At 43.4% G+C, this 20167-nt stretch overlaps 2 protein-coding genes across 2 annotated transcripts; one reads left to right on the forward strand and one right to left on the reverse strand.

The window, feature by feature from the left end:
- Positions 1-1032: 1032 nt before the first annotated feature.
- On the reverse strand, positions 1033-13225 carry ccdc93 (coiled-coil domain containing 93). The gene is made up of 23 exons (XM_069663204.1): positions 13139-13225; positions 12634-12747; positions 12174-12268; positions 11552-11663; positions 11207-11305; positions 10919-10975; positions 10742-10842; positions 9241-9277; positions 8111-8209; positions 7510-7560; positions 7315-7401; positions 6891-7007; positions 6622-6684; positions 6148-6221; positions 5594-5675; positions 5436-5510; positions 5193-5264; positions 3847-3955; positions 3677-3759; positions 3450-3487; positions 3233-3317; positions 2933-3046; positions 1033-1519 (listed from the first exon to the last, which is right to left on the reverse strand). The coding sequence occupies exons 1-23, from the start codon at positions 13223-13225 to the stop codon at positions 1463-1465; spliced, it is 1908 nt and encodes a 635-aa protein (XP_069519305.1). The 3' UTR covers positions 1033-1462.
- A 1112-nt stretch (positions 13226-14337) lies between these two features.
- On the forward strand, positions 14338-17210 carry LOC138592406 (U3 small nucleolar RNA-associated protein 14 homolog A). Its single transcript, XM_069663203.1, has one exon. It carries the CDS (start codon positions 14390-14392, stop codon positions 16754-16756), a length of 2367 nt encoding a protein of 788 aa, XP_069519304.1. The 5' UTR covers positions 14338-14389; the 3' UTR covers positions 16757-17210.
- Positions 17211-20167: the final 2957 nt, after the last annotated feature.

The following is a 20167-nucleotide window of genomic DNA, read 5'->3' on the forward strand; positions in this document are numbered from 1 at the left end:
TACAGTCATTGAACTTTCCATCAGCGTGAATATCTGCTTCAGACCGACACAAGAAGCTGTTCTGCTGCAGACTGAGCCCACCTGAGGGCTCCAACACGCCAAGGACACCTGAGGGCTCCGACACACCAAGGACACCTGAGGGCTCCGACACGCCAAGGACACCTGAGGGCTCCAACACGCCAAGGACACCTGAGGGCTCCAACACGCCAAGGACGGAAGGTAAAGGTGTGTGTCGGGTAGAGGAAGGGGCGGGGCGTCGATACTGGGGCTCCACTAGCCGATCTCACTCACTCTGGGTAGAAACACCGTCATCAGCGCACTTCAGATGAATCTTTTGCTGATTTGCGGGTACATCTATTTTCCGCCATTTTTAATTCCTTGCAAATCAGTTTTTTGATACTTATCCTTCAAATTTTGAGCGATCTCTGGACCAAGACAGAATAAGTTAATTTTTCAGACTTATAAATGTTGGAGAAATTCCTGCGATAGTTCAAAGTCTCTGCAGGACGTTTATTATAACAAACATCACACATCCTTTACGCTTTTTGCTATTTTAACTACATTCGGTGGATTGCACACGACATATTGGATGCCATTTCACCAATAAGGGATCATTACGCAGCAACATCCAACTGTCTTCTTGTCTGTCTGTATGTGTGATGTCCTTAGTGTCTCGAGGACTGGTTATATGATCGACTTCACACTGAAGGACCCATCAGAGAGCAGTGCTGAGTGTAAAGATGATCAGATGAGCGGCTCTCGAGGAGGCTGCAAGTAAATCCTGGGATTAGATTTTCCTGGGTCAGATTTTATCCTCTGTCTGGCGTACACTCGCAGGATTTCCCAGGACTGGTGTCTTCTCTATCATTACGTCACAGAATATTTATTCAACATGTGCAGCAGGAGATTTAAAGAGCTCAGCATGTTTCCTCCACAGAGGCATCATGTGACTTCTGACAACACTTGTGATAGTGTCTGACACAGTGTCTGACAGGACACGCTATCTGAGATGAGTCACAGCGAAGGCATGTGAAGGGTTAATAGAAAGATCTGTTTATTCATTAAATACTGCTTGTACATGGTCGCTGGATGAGGACAGAATATAAGACATGAGGTGAACTTCAGAGGCACATAAGAAAAGAGTTGGCAAACATAGTTTCAGGTGAATTGGCAGAATATAAACTAAAAACTGCTCTGTAGCTGTGTGTTGTTACAGAGGCTGTAATGAAAGTGATACCGACGTGTGTGAAACACTTCAGAGCTGCTTTAAACATTTTAAACAGTCAGCCTGATTTGGCACACGGGACGAGCTCAGTGCAAACGCCTTTAAGTCACAAGTGCTGGATTACGATGAAACAAAAGATGGAATGTTAAAATGACATGAACAGATATTCTGTGATCAGTTAGCTCATACAGACAACACATTTCATTTACATCAGACTGTTTACCAGGTGCAACGGGGCTACGAGGCTCCTTTAGCTCGCAGCTTGGACAGCAGCATCTCGTTCTTCCGACACTCCTGGTGACAGAAAAACAAGACGGAACGACTGTTAGAGGAAGTACAGACAGATTCTCCATCACACAGTTAAAGTGGTTATACATGTAAAATGTTCCTCTCGCAACAGCAACCTCATGAAGCACAAGTTCAACAGTCTTTTAATCGGAAGCAATGCAGAGTGTCTGACTGCTTTAGCAAAGCAGCTAATGCTAATGTGGTTACTAGCGTTACGGCTAGTACATCCTTAGTGCAGCCTCCGAGTCCTGATGGCTCTTACAGCATTGAAGCAGATGACATTAACCAAACTAAAAACATTATTTTTAGTGTATTCAGTCACCGTTGTTAGCTAGCTTCGGTTATTAGCACCTCTAATTTATGTTCCATCTTAATCCACAGACGGCGTCAGTGGAGCAGCAGCCCCAGCTTCATCTGCAGTGGGTAACGTGAGCAGAAGCTAAACCCGTCCTCCATCGCTGAACAAGGGAAACTCACGCAGGAACAAACCGCAGAGTGTCACAGAGCTGTCGCCATGGTTACTGTGAAAGAGTTACTTCACTACAGCGGAGTCCAGTTGGTTTAGGTACGTTAGGAACTGATAGCTCGTCTAAGCGTGAATTTTGAGTTGCCATGACAACCAGAAAACTATGTTTGTATTGCTTATAATTTACTACTGCTACTACATTTACTGTTAATGTTATGTTGTTTGTGGAGGGAGAGGACCACAGGCCTTAGCTCCAGTTACTACCCCCCTTCCAGGAAACATTATCAGACACCCTAATAAAGACGTGTTCATATTCTGCACCAAATAATGGAGAGGAGTATCCATAAGTATCTGTGTTGAAACCGGTATCGAAAGAATCCTAAATGATACCCATCCCTACTTTTAATAATATTTTTTTCCATCTATAAAGTGGGCTGCGTCATATAAACCGGTGCGACCAATAAACCAGTAGAAAATGCAGAGAGAGGTTTATTTTTGAGTTACTTTATTTTACCCAGACGATGGTGCTATAATCTAGCTAAAGCTTCGTCATGGACATGCCCCATGATGATCGTCAGTGCAGCCACCATCCTCACAACAATCAACGTTAGCGTAGGCTGAGCTCAACTGCTGCACCGGGAGCTAGCAGGATTACACACTCGACATGGTCAAAACAGATGGTAAGAGAAAGAGCAACAGCTGCACAGAAACTGCACGTTGTGGACGTTGCTGAACGCATCAGAGATCATCGTGGGAATCTTATCCTCGTATCAACAAACACGATTCACGTTAAAGAGATTGAGGTTGCTCATTGACACTTCAACACATCCACAAGAGGAGGCTGTTTATGGACAACCCGCTCTACCTCCTGAGCCTGAGCCGTGCTGTACTCTGCTGTTCAGTAACTTCTCCTTCATCTCATCTGTAACACATGGAGCCGATTGTTTCCTCACCTCTTTGAAGTCTTTCACAGTTTTGAAGTAAAGTCTCTGCTTGTCGAGGAGCTCCAGGTACTCGTCGTTCAGCTGGTCTCTCCTCATCTTGTTCTCCTGCTTCTTCTTCTCCATCTGAGACGCGGCAGGGCAGACAGATCACACAACGTCATACAAACACTGCAGCGGCTTCTGTTCAAACACTCAGAACTTGGCCTTTAACACTTCTTTGTTCTGTTCAGAACCTCGGCCACGTCCCCAGACCTCGACTATGAACCAGGTGAACGCAGTGTTTTCACATCCAGAGAAAAAGAGTTGTACCTTGATGCGACTGTGTTTGATTCCCTCCACTATCTGCTCCATCTGTCTGAGGAACTGCTCCTTAGCTGCTGAAGACGACATGGCCCTGAACAACAGAACAGGGGTTAAAAACAGAGCTGACAGACACACAGAGATCATACAGGTGACAGGAAAACACATTAAACATATCAGCAGTGTTTCATGTTACAAACAAACAGGTGACTGTGTCTGAACTCACTGCTGGAAGTTGTCATGAATGGAATTCAGCAGATTGACCTGCAGAAATTAGAGCACATTTGTATGTAAGTAACGACTCCAGCAGATAAAACACATTCAAAGACAAAATCTTCCACATCTTGGTGATATATTGTAAATAGTTATTGTTAACTGCTACAGTTTAATGTTTTATCGACATTTTCCTAAAACCTTTAAGCGAGTTAAAACAAATAGAAATGTGTTTCTCACCTCCTTCTCCAGGTAAACCTTCTTGTCGTCTAACGTGTTGTACAGAGTGAAGAACTGCTTCGTCTCTTTGTGCGTTGCAGACACTGAAAAACAGAAATGTTTAACGTCTCTGTTTCTGCTTTTAAAGACATTTTAACCCTGCTTAGAGCAGAGACTGAGGAGGAGCTCACCCTGGCTGTAGAGTTCGATGAATCTCTTCTGGTACTGGGTGAGCTCGGCCCGGCTCGGCACCTCGTCGATCTTCCTCTGCAGGATGGCGATCTCACGGTTCCTGCGAGCCTGAGCAGAGGGAGGAAATGCCCCGAGTGAACAGTCAGTGTAGCAGACCGCCAAAGCTCTGACAGCTTCTTTTCCTTCTCTGCCATATATTTGTTTTGCAGTAAACACATCACTGAGCCCCACTGTTGTTCTGGGTGACATGTTCCTTCATCACCATGAAGACACAAACCGTAGTTTATTTTAACCTAGTCCCAAATACTCACAAAAGCAGGAAATGTGAATTCATCCGCCACTAAAAGTAGTCCCTTACAAATGTTAAAATGTGTACAAAACCAACCTTCTTATCAGCATTTTAATTACCGTAAAGTTCAGTGTACGAGAGGCACTTTTAATTAAAAAAAAAATCTAAATCTAAAAATTGGGCTGCGTGTTTTATACCACTGCGACAAACATACCAGAGAGAGGTATGTTATTGTGTTATGGTATTTTACCCAGATGATGGCGCTATCATCCAGCTAAAGCTTCGTCATGAACGTGCGCCGTCATGACCGCCAGTGCAGCCGCCATCCTCACAACAATCAGCGTTACCGTAGGCTGAGCTCAACTACAGCACCGGTAGTGAGCAGGATTACACACTCCACATGGTGAAAACAGATGGGAGGCTGTAATTTGTGTGTTTTGAGTGAAAATATTGTTGAAATTACTTTCAAATAACCTCCAAAAACACATGTTCCAGACGTTACGGTACTCCTTATACAGAGTGTTAAAGTTTCTACACTGTTACATTATTGTTCATCATTCTTAAGCAGCACTTTAATGTTTGAATGAATTCAGTTCATTTTATGCAGTTGGTGTGTTTGATCTATATAAAGGCCTCTTATTGGATGAGATAGTTAAATGTTCTATCAATGAAATGTAGACGTATTAGAAGTATTAAGACGCATTAGTGGAAATATTAAAGAACAAGTACGTTTGGGTTTGGGGTTTCCATCGGTGTTATTAATCATGTCTGACTTTACTAACCCAAAGTGACGTGTCTTTGTAATTTGAATTTACAGAGAACACTTGGCATTAATCTTCACACCTGATCCTGAGCGTAAGCAGCCCAGCCGACGAGCACACGTGCGAACAGCCCAGCGAATGACCGCCTCACTCGGCTGTTTGTTATTTGTATTTTCAGTTCTCTCATTTTGTCTCGTTCTTATCTGCAGTCTGCTTTCTGACGCTGTGACCTATTTCCCCACAGAGATCACTTCACTTCCATCTTATCTCCTTTAATGTTATGTGCAGTAGTTACCATGACCAGGCGGATCTTCTGCAGCTTCTCTCTGTCTGTGTTGTACTGTTTGTCTATCAGCTGGTTCCTCTCCTGGAAACAGACAAAGAGGAGGAGAGAGTGCAGATTAAACAAAGTGTTTAAGTGCACAGGTTTTATTTTGAAGGGGACAGGACTAGAAACCCTCTTTACTGATCTTTAGAGTTTCATACTGCAGGATAAAACACTAAAAAGATGTGTTGGACAGAGGACACAGATATTTACCCTTTCCTCCTCTGTGTCCTGTCCTGATGCCGTCTTCAGCTCCTCGATGTTCTGCTGCAGGCGGGTCATCTCCTCCTGCACACATTACAGAGAAAATAAAACAACAAAAGAACAATAATAATACCAGGAAGAAGAATTGTGTGTGTTGATGTTCTCACTCTGCAGTGTGTGCGGAACTCCTGCTCCTGCTGCTTCAGGTTCTCATTCATGGCCACCAGCGCCCTCAGCTTCTCCAGCAGGCTGTTCAACACAACAAACATCACTATACAGAGAGCACATGGAAGCTGCAGCGTGTCCATGAAAACAAACAAACAAAACAATTGCCAATAAAGGTAGAGAGGTAAAAGAAAAGTAGGTTTATCATAAGATACGTCAACAGTCACACAGTGCTGCCAATGATTTTAAATAACTAAAACAAGGAACTCATTTTAACTAACGTTACACATGTGTTGGGATTTTAGGAACATACTGTATAATTAGCATTTTAATATTCAAAGCTTCTTTTTTTTTTAAATTCAAGGACCAGAAACGTTTTTCTAATCTGTCCCAGGAATTTCACGACCATGTAAACCCTGCCAAGCTTAAACCTTTGACTCTTTCTAGGTTCTTGGGGAAGAGAAACAGGATGCACAAATCTCAGAGGAGAGATTCACTTCGTCATTAACAATAAATGACACAATCAGGTGAGTGATAGTGACTCTCCATCGCTCACCTGCTGTCGGCCTGCTCCTCCATCTCCGCTAAAGACTTCATCTCCGTCTCCAGTTTCTCTGACTGCTCTGTGGCCTGGAAGACACACAAACTGTGAGACACTTTTTTTCTTAAACCTTTTTTTCTTGATATTCTTTGTGTAGTATTTTAAACAACCTCCCCTTTTTCAAATTAACTTTGTGATGTAATCAAGGTTATATATAGAGTCGGTTGCATTTATCTGCTGAGGGACTAATAGTGTGGAGAGTAATGTTTCAGTACCTCTTACTGCGGTCACACTCTCAAAGTACAAAACAGAGATCCATCATAACTTAAGCCTCTTTCCCACTGGTCAAAAGACCAGCTAACACCCGGCTTCTTTGCTCAGTGGGAAAGATTACAATCGGTGGGAAAGGAGTATTTCAGTCATTAATTGTGTCTGCTAACACAAAACTACCAAACAAATGCAGTTGCAGGTAATTTCTGGTCGACTTACCTCCGTCAGCTTCCTCTTGGCCTCATCACAGCCGGCTTTCACCTCAGCATGCTTGGCTTGTAGCTGTCAGAGAAAGGATGCAAACATAAGTGTCCATGTTCAGAGGTTACCGCTGTGAAACGTGCTGCAGGTATCGTCTGCTCTGCCCCGTGTTCTACATGTTTACCCTTCTGAGGTAAAGTTGTGCATGTTAGATTTGACCGTTTAGGATCACAGTGACTCTGTTGGTAATGAAGTGTTGGACACAGTGAGAAGGAAGCTCTGCTGACCTCCTCCAGCTGTTTGGTCTTCTGCTCCATCTGCTTGCTGAGAGAGGCCACAGCTCTGCGATGCTGCTGCAGCGGGCCGTAACGCTCCGAACGCTCCTCTGACGACAGCTCCGACTGCTGCAGGGACACATGGGAGATGGAGTTTATTACAACAAGAAAATGCTTTAGTAGATAGAAAAGATCAGCAGAACAAACTGCATCAAGAAAACAAAAAGAAGCACTGTTTTTTTCTGATACGAGGTGCCCCATTTAGAACAGATTAGGGTGCAGGGTCTCTGGGTTTTTACTGCTGCAGTAACTCAATCACCCATCCAGCAGGTAATCATCAGTGCTGTCACAGAGGACGGAGAGCTCAGAGAGACAGAAAGAAGCTCTGAAACCAGAGAAAATAAGTGTAACTGTGATGTGACTGATTGTTTCTCACCTTCTCAGCGTACTCAGAGGCCATCTGTTTGATTTCCTCAGACTGCAGTCCAACTATCTGACCCACTGCACTCGCTGTCAGCTTCCCCTGCACAAACAGAGGTCCAGTTAAAGACATAACATAACATATAACATATAATACAGACATAACTTTATATCTACACATTTATGTTTCAGCCATCTAGTTGTTACTGACCTCTTCACTGGCCATGGCGGCCATGCTCGTCATCAGGGTTTTGATCCGCATCTGAGGGAGAAAACAACCACAGTCACATCCTGTTCACTTTTAAAGGCATTCAGTTCTTTCAGGGTTTCTTGTAGAGAAAATTCTCAAACAAAAGAGCTAATTAAAAAAACTCAAGACAACTATTTTGATAAACAGCAAGTAGTTTTTCATGCCAGATTTCCTGCTTTTCTCTATTTCATGTCACATTAAACCGAACATGTTTTGGTCTTAGACTCTTGGTCGGACAAAACAAGAACAATTAAAGAACAAACAATGAAATGATTGTAGAAAATAATGTGCAGATTTATCGATAAACACAACAACTGTTAACACACACACACACACACAAACACAAACTAAAGATAAACAAAACAAAACTTGTAATTTACTAAGTAATGAATGATCATAAGAATCTGGCATGTTTATTTTTACATACATAACTAATAACTACTTATTCTTTGTTAACTTGCTTCACTGCTTGTCGGCGTCTCTTATTCTACTTACTTTTTATTCACATTTTTCATCGTGTGTTGTGCAGGTTAATTTCGCCTTTATTGTATAAAGCTCTCACCTCCTCCGCTGCCTGCAGGTCGGCTTCCTCAGACACCTCGGCCATCCCAGGAGGGGCCGCCTGAGAGCCGCTGGCCAGCAGAGCGTTCTTATTGTCCACCTGGAGGAGAGAGACAGGATGTAGGAGCTGATGAAATGACTGCATGTAGTGTTTAGTTATATAACACTGTGGGACTCGTGACAGAGTATTAAACAAATGCTCAAATCAATGCAGCAGATCCAGAGATAATGTCTTTTTTATTCCAGGCATTCTTGTTCTTTGTAAAACCCTGGTGCCTTCACGACCCACACTGTAGATTACAGTGCTAGCAGAGGCCAACCTAGCCTGGAGCCTCTAGCCTGTAGCAGAGATGAGGTCTTAAAGAGCAGCTCCAGTCATGTTTTAAGACATATAAAATGCTCTGCTTGAAATCATAAATTGTGTCTGATATGTTTTTTTGCAAAAGATGTTTAATTACCTTGTAAAAATCCCCCCAAAGCACCTCCTCCTTCTCCCTCATTCATAATTCCTGAATCTGCGTAGGCCCCGCCCACTATGCAACTTTCCAACCGGCTAAAACTAAAACTTAGCATTAGCGGTCAGTAGAGAGTTTGCAAAAATCACAATGACGGTTACAGCTGGCTCGTGCATCGCTGAAGTGGTTGCCATAGGTTACATATAATGCTATGTATAGCCTCACCCCGTCCATTAACGGGATTGGCTCCTTAGGTTTGTGACGTCTCAAACCTGCCAATCTGAAAACATGTTGTTCAGCCTGTCCTTGGTACACTGCAGTTTAACAGCAGACAGGCCCAGCCATGGAGCACCATGGACACCACGTGGAGATGTTTACAAGGTTACACACTGGATTTTACTGGAGGGGGGCTTTAATTCCAAGCTTTTTTTTTTTTTAAATCCACAAGAGATTGTTTTCCTTTTCAAACTCTGACATTTATCAGATTTTACACAGCTTTCTCTGGAGACGCTTCAGGCTTTACAGCTTTAAACCAGGAAACATAATTACATGTGGAAAAGTGTTTCCATTGAACAACGTCAAATTGCCGGGGTTCAAGAGGAGCATACTGTACAGAACTAATTAAAGGAAATGAAACACTCTATGAAAAACAGATACCTGTGAAAGTCAAACCTACCTGGTCTTGTTTGGACTGCTTGCTGAATCCATATCGCCTACAGAGAAAACAGAACGCTGTGACAAAGTGGAAATAAAAAGCATGTGGTTTCCAAATACTCAATCATGCCACACTGCAACATCAGCACGAGGATACACAGCACCCCCCTCAGGGCAGAACTGTCTGATCAAATCAAGAAATGAACACAAAAGTGACTCAAAGCAGCTCCACAGTTTGCATCCATCATGCCTGAAACATCTGTTTGCATTCTCACGTTTAAGCACAAAACACAGAGTGCTGCTGTGAGAGGAAGCTTCACACGTTCATTCAGTACTTACAGCAGGAAATCTGACACTCTAGTACAGAGGTGAAGATGGATGGATGAATGAAAAAACAACATGTCAGACAGATAAAGACACCACATAGGACTTCTGTAGACTAAAGACTACAACAGTGCATGCATGTGCATAAGAAGGTCCAGATAGTTAAAGGGGTGGTTCACCAATCACATGACAATTGGCAACGGCTGCAGCAACAGATACAAAGATAAGAAGACCAGTTGACCATAAGACATAATTGCCAAACATGTTGGCAGTGTAGAAATTATTTCCGTCATATATCAAGCAAAACGTGTCGGTCTTCTTTAACGGGAGGATTTGCTGCTTTTCTTTGTTGTTCATAACTGTTAGTGAAGGGTCTTTGGGTTCAGCTTAAAGTGAGCTTTTGACAGAAGCCCAGTTTATTCTTGTAAAACAAGTTGACAGCAGTTATCCAAGTTATCCAAACCTAACTGAGGGTGGCAGCTGGCTGGAGGTAGATCTACAGGAAGCTATGTTTCCTGTCAGGATAACAACTTCCTCATTTTTGGTTACATCATTTCAGGTAAAGAAAAATGTAAATATCAATATAAAACATTTGTTGTCAGTTAAAAAGAGAACACATTTAGGATGATAGCAAACTCCCACAACTGTTACTTGATGCGAGCGAACATGTGATTGTCTGACGTTCGTTTGCCGTTAGGACACCGTGTTAACCATTCATGGTGAAAACATTTGGCGGACTAAATCCATAATGAAAGAATTATTTTGTGCAGCCCTGCCCGCTCCTAACATCTACACAAAGTCAGGAAGTTGAGCTTTTCCCACTGAATTATCTAAATGTTTGCCTGAGCATACAGTGCATGTTTACCCAACAGGTGTTTACAGATGAAGCTCGTGTAGCAGCTTTCTGTATGAGTGAATACAAAAACGTGATGTGGAAAGTTTGTCTACCTAAAGCTGAGAACATGTCACCACTGTCTGATTCTTGGTCGACATCATGCAGAGGGAGACTTTCTAAGTGTAATATCATGAAGAAACACTGCGTGTTGATCTGCCTCTGCTTATCGAGTGGCTGACATGCACCATACATGGAAATGCAAATCAATGACACAGATATATTTGAGTTAAATAGACGAGGATGATTTCCAGAGAAATGACAGATCACGTGAAAGATACTCTTCACACCTGATGTGAGCTCTTACCTGCCGTATTCCAGCAGAGTGGAGTGAACTCTCGACTCCTCGTCCAGCAGCTCGCCTGCATCCTTCTGCCTCTTGTACCTCCTCTGGGGTTTGTAGACCTCCTGGAACAGGAACAATAAACAATGAACAACTTTGTCGTTTAAGTTGGTACATAATTGTCATAAAGTTTGAACTCACCAGCACGTCCAGCACGGCCTTCACAGCCTTGTCTTTCCTCTGATTAAACTCTTCATCCTATAGCACAGGGTGTCACAGGACATTATGAGAACACAGCTCTTATTCTAAAGATGATTCATTTACAGCCAAATGTTTGGTTTCTATCTTCACTCCTCTGTGACAGTGAACAAAATACTGAAGGTATTGTATAAAACAAGACGTTTGAGGACGTCATTTGGGCTTTGGGCAACACTGACCAACCATCCACCAGTAACAACAACAGCTGACTCGTGTCTCTGGTTGTGTTACCTCTGGGAGGCTGTGGGTCTTTTGAAACTGAGAGATGGAGTACGCTCTCACATAGTCGCCCATCTCCTCCCTCGTCTCGATGGCTTTCTTCACCAGCCACTGGCAGGAGACACAACACAAAGCTCATCAGATACAAGGAACGACAAACACATGCACAAACTTCCACACATGCTGAACCATCCTCCAACCAGCTGCTTCATTTGGATTTTCTAAAACCTGCATGTGAACACATCTAAGTAAGTGGATATCCCAGATCCAGACCACAGCATATCAGCTCTGACAAAACTCTCTTAACTTCACAACACAAACAGATCATAGTGAAGAACATTGGATGGATTCTCTCACCTGTATCACTGGAAAAATGTGGATGAAATCCAGCCCTTGGATTTGATGGGGCTCCAGGCGATGAGGACACTTCATCTTCGGTAACACGGACACTATTTTCTCTGTCAGAGCTCTGCAGAGAAAACGCACACACCACAGAGTGAACTAATGTTCTTTACAGTCACACCAGTAATCAGTACATTGTTCAAACCAATGAGGGAGGAATGATGGACAACTCGTATGTGTGTCAGTCATTCTGCTGCAGCTTTATAACAGGTGAGTTCGTCGATGTGTGTTGCAGTTGAAATGAGAGTTCAAGAATTTGGCTCCCAATTTCTAGTAACCTGAAGCTCCTCAGTGCTGCTGAACTGACAGAGAAAGTTCTCATGCTTGTGCCGGCAGTGACTACATGTACCAGGATGCATTGCACATAGTTCTTGTAACTACATTTAATGACTGCGCTGATGCCAGAAGAAAACAGATTTTGCAGCTTAGCCGAGCTACAGGTGTTTTCTCACACTATAGTGCTTACTCTGATAGATCGAGAGAAGGTTGGAAATGCAACACACTCTTCTTCAATCCGACAATGTTGATTTCAGGCTGCTTAAAATCTCACAAGGGCCAATGCTGAAACATCTCTTACATTTTCTGGCCAATGGTTGAGTTTTCTTGGAAAAGAAGATCCACATCGATGTCAAAGTTACAGGTGGTGATGCACCAGGTCATACCACCGACCACCTGAGGAGGAGAAAAGGAGGAGACAAACAGAGCAGGTGAAGGTGGGTGAATGTTTACTGTGAGGTAAATCAGTTGCCCTGGCAATAAAATCTCCATTAACTTCAGTCTGAGACTTTGCCAACACATTCTCTGGGAAAGCTTCAGTTATGAAGCCTTGTAGCCTGGAGCTTTTAAACATGACCGGACCAGTGTTACAGTTTAACTTTTGACCCTGTTAACTGGTTACTTCAGCTTAGTGTGGTTGAATTTTAGTGACCACAGCTGTTGAAAGCACACACATTACATGTTCAATCAGACAGAGTCACTAGTAAAACCATTACACTGATACACAGAGAGCACAAACTGGTCCTACTTGAGATGTGTACCTTATCAAAGGGGGACAGCCCTTTAATACGGGCTCTGAAGTATCCAGCAGCCAGCAGGAGCTCCAGGATCTCTGCCAGCTTGATGCTCTGCTCTTCATCCTCTCGGGTCTCCACCTGGGATCCAAATCCAAATACTCCATCATCATCATCAAGTGAAACCCACCGATCACCAACCTGGCTACCACACTGTCTCCCACACGGAGGCGCTATTTAGGCTAATCAACTCAAACAGCTAGCTTGTGTCTGTCACAGGGATTTACGGAGGAATTTGGATATTTTCATTGCGGTAGTTTTTCTTCACATTGTTCTTGAACTTAATATTAATACTTTAAAAAGGTTAAACAACTTCAAGATGTCATTTTAGCCGTTATAAGCTAGCTAACCGTTAACTCAGTCGTTAGCTAACGTTAACGTTCATGTTATTCGTTGACAGTAAGGTTAAAAGATGTTCATAAAGTAAAAGCTTCGTTTTGTATATTTAATATTTTATGTTTAATGTTTTTACCTGAATGAGGTTTCCGTCCTGGTCATACTGAGCTCCTATTTTAGAGCCAGTTCTCACTCTGTGGAAAACAGATGTAGCCGCCGCCATGTTGAACTGAACTGTTGATGAAGATGACAGGTCACATGATGACCGTAACGTGTCATGTGGCCGGCAAACGTTCACTTTTCACTCCACATATTTATTTGAGACTGCAGAAACTATACCAAAACTGAAATACTGGCTATTAGAACAAAGTACCTTACATTTCCACTTCTTCCAAAACATAAAAAATACATTTTAAAACTATAAATTACATTTACCCTTCAAATGAATTAATGACAGCAAGGTTTAAACTGGAGGTAGAAAACTGCAAATATACAGAACATCTATTCTTTGCTTGTGACACAACTTATCATTTATGGAAATCTGTGCATAATTGGCTGACCCCCAAATCAATAAATATAGAGATCTTCTCTTACAGCATGATCCAATTTGGAGTCATCTTAAAAGACAAGAAGATTGAATTCCTTGTTAATAATATGACCATCATAACAAAGTATTGCATACATAAATGTAGGTTTGATACATTTAATTATCAAAGTGATAAATTGATAAATTAAAAAAAATATTGTGATACAAATAAAGTTGAAAAAAAAGACACAGGAGGAGCTTTTATAATAAATGGAATTACTTACCTAGTAGTTAAAACCACAGTTTGTTATAAACAGGTGAAAGTGTCAGAAGGAGCACAAACTTGGACACAGCAGGTTAAACATGCAGGCTGCACTTTCAGCCAGCAGAGAGAGCACCGAGATCAGATTAAACCACAGAAAAATCAAATTAATAAATAAAGGTACAATAATTTTATTTTTTCTAATTAAACAGAGTTAAAGAAAATCTTTTCTTATTCTTAAATTATTCTTTAACTCTAAATCGATTGTTCAGACCCAAATTGTCTTCTTCACACTGATAGCCCTAAAATGAATCAGATGTCTTATTAGTTTTGGAATAACTCCAAGCCTAACAGATAACTGTTTTTGTTTGATTTTTATTCATTTATTTTCATTATCTAAGAACATGTGTCCTAGAATGTGTTTTGTAAGGGGGGAGACCAATCTGGGCCACACTTCAACACAGAAGTGGTAGATGAAGAAGGGTTTCACGACAGTACTGCTCACATTGCGGCAGGTCATACTTTACGACAACGGCCCAGTTTCCGGCACACGTGTGTACATTCCTTCTGCTCTCCGGTGGTGTGTAACTTCTTGCAGCATGGCTAAAGCGTCTATTAAGAAAAAAGTGAGTAAAAAGAAAGTGAAGAAGAGCTCCGAGGTGAAAGATAAAAGCGCACCGGAGAAGACGGAGGTGGTGTACGATGATGAAGACGATGAGGAGGATTTTAATGAGGCGAATGAAAACATTACGAGTGACGAGGAAGAGGAGGATGGCAACGATGAACGAAAACGTCAAAAGCTGCTGGAAGCGATCAGCGCTCTCGGAGGTAAGAGGAAGAAGACGCTGGGGGAGAGATCCGAGGCGGCCGTGCAGATGTCCGAGTTCGGCGTCAACGCGGAGGGTGAGGGGGATAAAATCGACCTGTCCGACCTGATCGGGACCCTGGAGAAAACCCCCGCTGTGCCAGCCAAGACCAAGAAGCAGCTGAAGACCCTGCAGCAGAGTAAGAAGACAATTGAGTGTCCTCTCAGTAAGCAGGAGAGCGAGAGGATCCAGAGAGATGTGGCGTTCCAGAAGGCATCCACAGAGGTGACCCGCTGGAAGGGCATCATCAAACAGAACCAGAGGGCCGAGCAGCTGGTCTTTCCTCTGAACCAGGAGCCTCCCGGGCCCAGACCCATGGAGCGGGTGGTGGCCGGGTGGAAGGCGAGGACCCCGCTGGAAGAGGAGATCTTCGCCCTTCTCCACGCCAACAAGCAGCCAATTGTTGACCCCATCCTGACCCCTGCAGAGGAGGCATCCATGAGGGCAATGAGCCTCGAGGAGGCCAAGATCCGGCGTGCAGAGCTGCAGAAAGCCCGCGCTCTGCAGTCCTACTACGAGTCCAAAGCCCGCAGAGAGAGGAAGATCAAGAGCAAAAAGTACCATAAGGTGCAAAACAAGGCCAAGCGGAAAGATTTCCTGAAGCAGTTTGACGAGATGGTGAAAACCGACCCGGCCGCCGCCTTGGAGGAGCTGAACAAGATCGAGCTGGCCCGCATGCAGGAGAGGATGTCACTGAAGCACCAGAACAGCGGCAAGTGGGCCAAGTCCAAGGCCATCATGGCAAAATACGACGAGGGCGCTCGCAAAGCCATGCAGCAGCAGCTGGAGGTGAACAAAGACCTCACGCAGAAGCTGGTGACGGCACTGAATGAGGAAGAAGAGGAGGAGGAGGAGGAAGGGGACGCAGAGGTGCTACCTGATTTTGTAAACGATGCAGAGCAAGGAGTGGATCCTTCTAATCCCTGGATGAGAGGGAAGCTCTCTGAGGAGCCAACAGAGAAGGAGACAAGTGAGACTGTGGATCTGACAGCAGTGGAGGAGCCTGCAGCTGAGGAGGAGGAGGAGGAGGAGGAGGAGGTGAAGGAAACGGAAGAAGAAGCGCTCCTCAGAGAGTTTGACAGCAGGAGGAAACAGCGTCAGGCTCAGGAGGCTGACACAGTGCCTGTGATATCTCTGGATGCTGATGATGATGATTTAGAGGAGGAGAATAAAGCTGCAGCAGAGGAGAAAGAGGCGTCAGACAAAGAGGAGGAGGAGGAGCAGCTCTCAGAGTTCACAAACCTTTACAAAGAAATAGCCGAAAGCCAGCGGGAGGCTGAAGCAGTGAAAGCCGAAGCAGCAGCAGACGCCAGCAAAACAGACACCTCAGCTCAACTAGAGGAAGGACTAATGAGGATCAGGAGTCTGCAAGACACAGAGGAGCTCGTCACTCAGGAGGAGTTAGCTGCTGATGAAGCTCCTGCTCAGCCCCCAGCCACAGAAAATCTGCCACCTGCAAGTCAGAAAGCAGGGAAAAACAGGAAGAGGAAGCGAGGGATCGAGCTGAAAGAAGTTCTAACCAAAGAGACAAAAGTGATCCAGATCCCGCTCGCTCAAACCGTCGAGGACGCCGAGGACTCAGGCGAGGAGCAGGACCAGAGGGGGCTCATCAAAGAGGCCTTCGCCGGGGACGACGTCGTCTCCGATTTCCTGAAGGAGAAGAGGAAGCAGGAGGACGCCGGGAAACCTAAGGTGGTGGACCTGACGCTGCCCGGGTGGGGTGAGTGGGGAGGCACAGGACTCAAGCCGTCCCGCAATAAACGCAGAAAGTTCAGGATCAAGACTGCACCCCCTCCACCCAGGAAAGACCAGCACCTGCCAAGCGTCATCATCTCAGAGAAGAGGAACAGCTCCATCACCCCCCACCAGGTCATCTCGCTCCCCTTCCCCTTTGAGACACAAGCTCAGTTCGAGGGCACCATCCGCACGCCGCTGGGCCGCACCTGGAACACCGAGCGGACCGTGAAGAAGATCAGCAAGCCCAGGGTGGTGACCCAGATGGGAGCCATCATCGAGCCGATGCAGCGGGAGGAGCTGATGAAGGACAGGAAGCAGGCTGGGGGTAAAAGTGTGGTGGACTCTGGGAAGAAAAGACATTAACAGAAACTATCATGACGATGCTGCCGGGTCAAAAGGAGCTAAAACGAACCTGAAAATGATGTTTGACAAAAACTCTAACTGTAACTTTTCATGTTGTATATTTGATATAAAAATGTGTTGAATCAAATATAGAAAATCAGCTCAGAATCTTTGAAATAAATTTCACCGTTGGAGTTACAGGTATCACGAAAAGCTTGTGAGTTGAATAATTAACTAACATTTTACTGTGTAGTTGTGACGGGTGGATCAAGTTAAGTCCAATTGTTTATATTTATCAAGACAGGCGCAAAGTGAAACTGCTTCAAACACATTCAGTAGTGAATTAAAATCAGAGATTAAACAGAACCCAAACAAGAAGTGCAGCTTTTAAAGCTTAACACGTGCGCCTCACAGGAAAGGAGAAAGCAAGAATATAACAACAAGGATGGAGTAAAAAAAGACAGATAAAAGTAAATTAAATAATAATAATAGTAAATAATACAATTGATATTTTATTTATAAATAAAATCATAAAAATAACATTTAAAAAAGAATGCACAATTTAAGATGTAACATTAAAATCCACTTGTAATAGAGAGATAAAAATATACACAGAAAGGACTGAGGAGAAAACAAGAGTTGCAATTAAACTGTTATTTTATTTTATATAAAAAGGAAGAATAATTTCTGATTTCAAACTAACAGTTTACCTGTTCCACACTTTATAACTAACAAAAGTTCTGCATAGACTTGGTTCATGTGAAAGAGACCCCCGGGGAGTAGGACCATAATGACGGATGCATATTCAACATAATTAAAGTATTTAAATTCTTTGTGTTACTGGGAGCCGATGAAGACGAGTTAACACTCTTGGGTTTTAGTTATCACTCTTTCTGCAGCGTTCTGAATTAATGAAGTTTGTTTAACATTTGTTCCAGCAGGAAGTGCATCACTGTAATTTATTCTCCTGGAGACTAACTCATAAATCTGACTGACAGGAAGCAGCTGACTTAAAGTATTGTATTCAGATGATGAAAACGACGTCTTGAGACATTAGATTCTGTGTGTGAACGTCCAGATCAGTCAAGTGTTTGGGCTCATTGACAGTGGGCAAAAGAGATGGCAGAGAAGATATTTAATTACATGAATCATTATTACAGATATGACTGTAGCTGAGCTAACAGCAAGCTTCTGCAAAGGGTATTTAAACTGCTACATTATACATGTCACATTGTTTCTCGGTATCACAAGTGTTGACATACTTGTGATTTAAAACTTTCCTAAACACGACGATCCAAACGAGAGTTTCTCTGCTACACAAAGTCAGGATTTTGTCACATCTGACTTCAACTTAAACGATAAAGAAAATATATTCCACATGCACGTTCTTCTTCTTTCTTCTCCTTCTCCTAAATAGTCTGATGTTTCAGGAGTTAACAAAAAAACGTATTTTTTATTGTAAGAATCAGTCTGCTAATAAAAATGAACGACCAGCAAGCTTCTTCAAAATACTAAACATTAAAGGAACACATCTTTACACTGGCTAATAAAAGCCAGATATTTTGAGGCTAAATGATGTTTCTGTGTGTTTCCTGCTCTTTGTATTATGGGAATAACATTTAGGTAATAGGAAGCATTTAAATGATATCTGTTCCTCTGATTTTTTTGAGCAGCGTATGAAAAACTACTTTAATCACATGAAGGCGAGTTTAAAATGAGCTCTCACGTCCTGGTGTTTCAGGCGTTTGTACAACACTTCATTGAGACCTGTTTGAATGATGAAACGTGTCTGCATACAGGTCTGTATGCAGACATCCTGCAGCCGCGTCACACTCCATTCAGCAGCCGTGTGTGTGTTTCTGCAGCCGCCCGAGAGGCAGAGGGTCGCAGTTATGAGATGAACACCGTCCAACAACGGCAGCGTACACGTTAGTGCTTCACTTCCTCTCTTTTCTCTGCTCGTTCTCAATGCGTCTGTGAGGCCGCGCTGCAGCGTCTAAAAGAAAAGCCGTTGGAGTTGGGTTAAACCTTCACACATGGGTGAGAGTGCATTCTTTGGCACCTGACGTCTCTGTATTTCACATGACAGACACTCTATTAACGCGGGGGGGATCCTGTAATGGACTATGCATCAGTTCAGGTAATGGTTGTCAGGCTGAGAGCCCGAGAGGCAGCGGAGGATTCCATTAGAAACCTTATAGTTACTAAATCACTCATTCTGCAGCTTCCTCTCTATCCACCCTCCTCTTTGGGGCAATTACAACAGCTTCATACAGCTCGCAGCGATGAACAGAGCCCGAGTCCTTGGACCTGTGACCGCTGGACTGAGACATGATCAGACAGTGATTCTCTCTCAGATATATGAAGGCTGCAGGGCTGTAAATCAGAGAGCAGGGGGGGAATGTACGACTACTACACCCTGTGATGGAGCGTGTTTTTCTCCATAATGCACATTTGTGAGATCTGCTTAAATATTTGTTCTAGGATGAAGAGGCATGTATAGATGTTATAATAGATTTAAAGTAGATACTGGGCCTTACTTCTGTTACAGGGGGACAGTTCAGAATGGTCTGAACCTAAATGATTTTTAATTGTAACACCATTTTAATCAGAACCTGAGTGAAGCTTTAGAAACAGAAGAGACCGGAGTCATGAAGTCATTTGTTGGATCCAAGTCTGAAGAGGGCTGGAAAAGAATCTGTTTATTAAGATCCCAAACAGCTGCAGCACAGCAGAGGCGATTCTTCAGCACCGTTTACATGGTGATAATACAAAATACACATAACATCCTACTTCACATCTACAGCTAATAAAACAACAACGGACACAGTTTAGATAATAAACACTCAGAGAGGAGGCGCTGGTACAGAGGCCAGTCCTGATCGCAGGCTCGACTCCCGGTCTGTGATCATGTGGTGCATGTCATCCCTCACTCTCTCCTCCCCACACTTCCTGTCTCCCTTCAGCTGTCCTATAAAGAAAGCCAAAAAAATAATCTTAAAAATAACAAAAAAACTTGTAAACAACTTTTCTCCTACTTCAAATCAAATCTTCTCACTGAGTCTTTTATTGCAGAAAATGTCGACTGGTTAAGAAACCAAGAAGATGTTTTTCAGAGCTCGAATAAAGCAAAGAAAACAAGTTCATGTTGAAACAACAGAATGTTTTAGCTCAGGAAGAGTTCAGAGGTCAGTGTTTGGTGAATAACCTGGTTCTTAATAACAGCTCTCATGCATCTCTGCGTGCTCTCCTCCAGTCTGTCACAGAGCTGCTGGGTGACGTTAGGCCGCTCTTGGAGCAGCTCGTCTTTGTTCGATGGCTTGTGACCGTCCATCTTCCTCTTGATCACATTCAGGAGGTTTTAATGGTTCACATCTGGATTGGGCGGCCATGACATGAAGAGAGAGATGCTGATTTAAGGAACATTTGGAA

The sequence above is a fragment of the Semicossyphus pulcher genome, unplaced genomic scaffold (assembly GCF_022749685.1).
Source record: "Semicossyphus pulcher isolate SPU_LCO1_2020_fin unplaced genomic scaffold, fSemPul1.0.p SCAF_15, whole genome shotgun sequence".
Taxonomy (NCBI): Eukaryota; Metazoa; Chordata; class Actinopteri; order Labriformes; family Labridae; genus Semicossyphus; species Semicossyphus pulcher.

Coding starts and splice junctions, on each gene's coding strand:
- ccdc93 (XM_069663204.1), bottom strand. CDS start 13,225: ATGGCGGCGGCTACATCTGTTTTCCACAGAGTGAGAACTGGCTCTAAA. Junction 11,306..11,551: donor ACATTTTTCCAGTGATACAG/GTGAGAGAATCC, acceptor GTCTCCTGCCAG/TGGCTGGTGAAGAAAGCCAT. Junction 7,008..7,314: donor CCTCTGAGTACGCTGAGAAG/GTGAGAAACAAT, acceptor GTGTCCCTGCAG/CAGTCGGAGCTGTCGTCAGA.
- LOC138592406 (XM_069663203.1), top strand. CDS start 14,390: ATGGCTAAAGCGTCTATTAAGAAAAAAGTGAGTAAAAAGAAAGTGAAG.